Here is a 4,850-nt window from a genome sequence, read left to right as displayed (position 1 = left end):
TCCTTCATTCGCTCAGATGTTAACACTTCTTGTTTCTTACTATTCATTTGGTCATTTTATCCATTTCATTTCCTTCATTCGGTCAGATGTTAACACTTCTTGTTTCTTACTATTCATTTGGTCATTTTATCCTATATCTGCGCTTCTATAATCCAGATCAAGCACATTGAAATAAAGCATTGCCACTAAACCGTACAACATCAGTGGTTATTCATTACGTTATTTAAGACTAACAAACTTCATCCCTTGCAGAATGTTACATTTTTAAAAAACAGTGGCCACAATTTGCCATAGAAATTGACCTTGCGTTTCCTTTCGTATCTGTTTTGACTGGTACACCGACGTGTCCGCCATGATCAAACCGTCTACTCACAACGCCCTTTTCATATTCAGTATTGATTTGTAATCTCACCGCTTCAACATCAATTCCCTGCAAAACTTGAAGCTGCTCCAATTGTAAACGGTCATTCCTTTACTTGTGCCCTGGTCTCGCATACAACTATACTTAACAGCGGGGGCAGCTGCAGTGTCAACTATTCCTAATTTTTGCTGCCGCAGTAAGTGAGCCTGAAGCAAACGAACGAGGCAGCTTTCTAATCGGATGAAGAACACATTTTTCTTGAAAGGCAGAGGATTGTGGTCAAAGGTGAAAGGAATTGTGGTTATGTGTTAATGCAGAAATGAAGATGTGCTGTAAGATCTTGTTATACAGAAGATGCTAGCAGAGGTCTCTTTTCTTTTGTTCTCCCTGGGCTGATGCAAGGCAAAAAGAGAAGAGACCTCTGCTAGCAGGGAATTAAAACAGGAGCTTGCATCCTGTCCTGGTTTTAGTCTTCTAGTTAATTTTCACTTCTTTGATGCTTCTTTTATCCATTTTATAAACTTCATCGCAGCTTCGTGAAATACAAATAGGAAAAGCTTCCAGACTGAACTACCGTGATGAATGGTCAAGATTCCGTTAAATATGAGTATTCTGATTGAAAAATAGGCATATGGTGTCTAACAAAGGAACTCACATGTTGTATACATGTAGCATGATGGTCTCCCATCCAGACACCAACCCTGCCCAACAGGAATTATTTACCTTGTTTCATTACCTCAGGAACAACGCATAGTTATTTTTACCACAACTTACCTTTTCAAATCAAACAGATTGCACTTATGATTTGGAGTCTACTCGAGGGCAAAGTATATAGTTTCAATCAGCCACATGAATCATAGTAGTTGGTGCTTACTAAAATCATCCCAAGCAGTACATACTCTCATCCTCAAACTACCATTTTCTTTCTCTTCTTGAGTGGGGACCAGATGGGAGTCCAGTTTGGGGATCCACGTTTTGTACTGTCCCTGCTCAAGACCTATTAAAATCTCCCTTCAATTGCACACACACACCATAGTTAAATTACGGCAAACATAAGTGAACATCTCCCTTCCCCTCAGTAGCATTTCTACTATTTAGCTAAACCAGTCAAGATAATAAATGATTTTGCTTCGTTTTTTAAATCTTAGTTGGAAAGAAAAGGACACTTTGTTTGGCTGTTCCGGAAGACTGTTATGTCATGCCCCCACAGCTCAGTGTCAAGCCCCCAAAACTGAATGATCTTCCAAACACCAGCAAGCCCTGGAGATGTGCTGACCTGCCGATTGATGTTTTGCTGCTGACTGTGGAGGATTGTGAGTTCTTGAGTTGTTTCTCATTTCTGGAACAACCTTTCAGAAGTTACAAGATAGAAGTTGGCCCGATCTATTTTGGATACACTGGTAATGCTGATGACCAAAAGAAGCTTAAAGTTGCATTAATGAAATGTTCCAAAGGTGCCGCAGTCCCAGGGGGATCATTAATAGTGGTAAAGAATGCCGTCAGGACATTGAGGCCCAAGGCTGTGTTTTCAGTGGGAACTTGCAGCGGTTTAAGCTCGGATAAAATTAAACTAGGAGATGTAGTTGTATCTTCTAAGTTAACAACATCAGCTGGATTCAAAACTCCTGTGAGTCGACATCTTGGCAGTCTTGTTAGGGATGCACATTGTGGATGGATCGCTCCTTTGGAAAATCGAGATGAATTGGAAGTCAAAGTACACTGTGATAGTGATATTTTGAGCCAAACACAGGCAGTGAAGTGTGGATGGGATGACCAATATCCAGAAGCAATTGCTGTTGAGACAGAAGGGGAAGGTAATATGCGTAGTTTTAACGATGAATGGTAATAAACCTTTAACTAATTTGTATTAGACAAATCTGAAAAAATCCTAAAGTTATTATTTTCTGTTACTTCATTTTTTGTCAATGAAACTTTAAGCTTTCCAAGGAAATACTAAGCTAAGCATTGTGTTTGCTGAACTTTTTTTTCACGTAAGAAAGGTGTATAAAAGATTATTTTAGGGCATCAATAAGACGGCTTCCATTGAAATCGATTATCTCCAAGGTTGATTTAGGTTCATTTCACTGTGTTGGGGTAATCAAGACAATACTGTGTTGATAGAATGGAAGAAATTGTCACTTTGTCTGAGGAACATTTGAATCTAAAAAACTTGGTTGTTGTAACATATGAGGAGAATAGAATGGCCGTGAAGTGCAAGTTAATTGTCACAACTATCTTTTAAAAAACTTAAAGCCAGAAAGAATAATAGTCAACTTGAAGCTGCTGTCTCAATGATTGACTTGGAGATGTGAATCAACAGAGTGTTGCTTGAAGACCTTTCCCTAAAAATTTCCTTCATCCTTATCTTCAGGTGTTTTTGCTGCAGCCTATGATGAAAAAGTTGAGTGGGTGGTAGTAAAAGGTGTAGCAAGTTATGTTAATCAAACCCAGCTGTTACGAAGTGAGTGGATGTCTTTTGCAAGCACCATGGCAGCCTCTGTTGTGGCAAATATGCTCAATGATCCTGTTGTTTTCCAAGAATGGCCGCACTGTAACCAAGGTAAACTTCATCGTTGGAAAATCTGGCTGTTTAATTAAAGCATTTGTACAGTAATTGTGTAACTACCAATAATAATAATAATAATAATAATAATAATAATAATAATAATAATGGTAAAATCTTGAAACACTTTGAACATTCTCACACGGTTTTCGTCTCCCTCTCTTCTTCAATGTTGTTTTAGCCAGTCAATCAGTAAAATGTCATCTTAACACTGTCCAGGGGAAAGGGGTGTTTCAAGGATTTTTGGCGAGAATTGTAGGTTTTTAAGCAGGAGGCTAAGGGCATCAAGCCTGATAGAGAACGACCCTCAGAAAACAGTGAACACAGAGTCAGAGTGCCTTACCCAGCACTGTTTCTGGGGAATTGCAGCGAGAACCGGGTTATAATCCAAATACTGCAAGAAGAGAATTTGAAAACTGGTTGAACAAGATTGTCATTGAATGCTATCTCATGGGCCTGACACCAGTTGAAAGAGGCTCTCGGAAATGCATGCTTGCCTTTTGAGAACAACTTGATGAGTTTGAGGTAACGGATGGCTGTTTGAAGTGGAAATGGACCAAATTAAAAGCAAACTAGCAGAACCTATTCCATCCCATGTGCAAGAGAACTCTGAGCCAGAGCACCAGAGATGCGTAGCATTTGTAACGAGTGAATCATCTAATCAGAATGCTGACAAATGCCTAACTAAGGACACTAAGTAATGTTAACTAAGGAGAGCTCTATTGGTTGGTCCAAGGTGCACAGCTGACAGATGAGGAGGTTGGAAGAAGAGATAAGCGATAAAGAAAAAAGAAGAATTTCAGCATTAGCAACCTCTACATCCCTTTAAACCATTGACTCTTACAGGATGAGACGAAATTCCAAGCATCAGCTTTCGGGCAAGCTGTAATTTCATCTTACTAGCCCAAGTCTCTGAGGAGCTCGTCCCCAAAAGTTTAAGTTTGAATTGAACGCAAATTGTGTGGCATGCTGCACGTGCTCAAAAAATTGTTAAATTTTTGAAGATCGCTTATTGAAAATAACCAACAACAACTAAAAACCTACTTTATTCAAGTACCATTACACGGTTTAGAAAGTTAAGAAATTTGTCGCAGTATTCTGAATAACAAGGGCCTATAAACTACTGAAACATTTATCGATAAAGACAAGGATATCGTTCTAAAATCAGGAACAACCCCAAAGAGTGATTCAGTGTTATCAGACAGTTCACAAGATAGCAATATTTCATTGTGATGTAAGTTTATCATTTGACATGAGAAGGGACTTTTGCCAACTCGCTAGTGCTTTTGTGCTTGCTCTCCTTGAAGCATTATTTATCATATAAGTCTTCTGCAATGATCTTCTTAAAGACTTGGCCTAGCGACAACTGGAAGTTTTGCTCGGTCATAACAAAAATGACCAGACCTGATCGTCGCCATATTGGCTTTGGCCAGCTAAAATGATGATTGACAAGGATGAGTTCGGGCCCTTAAAAAGAAAAGATTTTTATTCTTTCACTTTCTCTCTCAAACGGTCTGTTAATTAAAACATTCATGTCAAAAGTTTGCTTCTGGAAAAAAGCAACAAACAATGCCACACTTGTGTTCAATTGATGCTTGCCCATCGGGCAACCTGTGATAAGAAAGTGCTAGCCCAAAACTATTGTTCCACTAGCCCCGGGCCATCGGACAGCCTTTTTGTTGTGCTCTGAATCCTAGATTATTGACTACAGTGGAAGATGAGACATTCGTACTCCCTACACTCAGCGAGTCATTGTTAAATTTGAAAAGCTGCTACCTCAGGACGTACGGACACTCTGAAGCGCTGTGAAACATTTTGGCCGACCATAAAGAAGCGAATTACAATAGTCAATCCTTGAAGTAATAGTAGGATGAATCTGGGTCTTGCATGTATCATAGGACAAAAACTTGAGAATCTTGAAAATAT

The 4,850-nt window shown here is 39.2% G+C and overlaps 1 protein-coding gene across 1 annotated transcript in view; it reads left to right on the top strand.

Annotated features, from left to right (window-relative positions):
* The first annotated feature begins 1,506 nt into the window (after positions 1-1,506).
* The window catches only part of LOC137982915 (NLR family CARD domain-containing protein 4-like), a 15,873-nt gene continuing 12,529 nt past the window's right edge, over positions 1,507-4,850 (top strand). The window contains exons 1-2 of the mRNA XM_068830073.1: positions 1,507-2,175; positions 2,733-2,921. Coding sequence (XP_068686174.1) covers positions 1,560-2,175; positions 2,733-2,921 — 805 coding nt within the window. The 5' untranslated portion in view covers positions 1,507-1,559. The remainder of the gene's footprint in view (positions 2,176-2,732; positions 2,922-4,850) is intronic.

This window comes from Montipora foliosa, chromosome 13, assembly GCF_036669935.1.
Source record: "Montipora foliosa isolate CH-2021 chromosome 13, ASM3666993v2, whole genome shotgun sequence".
Classification (NCBI taxonomy): Eukaryota; Metazoa; Cnidaria; class Anthozoa; order Scleractinia; family Acroporidae; genus Montipora; species Montipora foliosa.
Note: the sequence above shows the minus strand (reverse complement) of the source record. Positions and strands in the feature narration are given on the sequence as shown.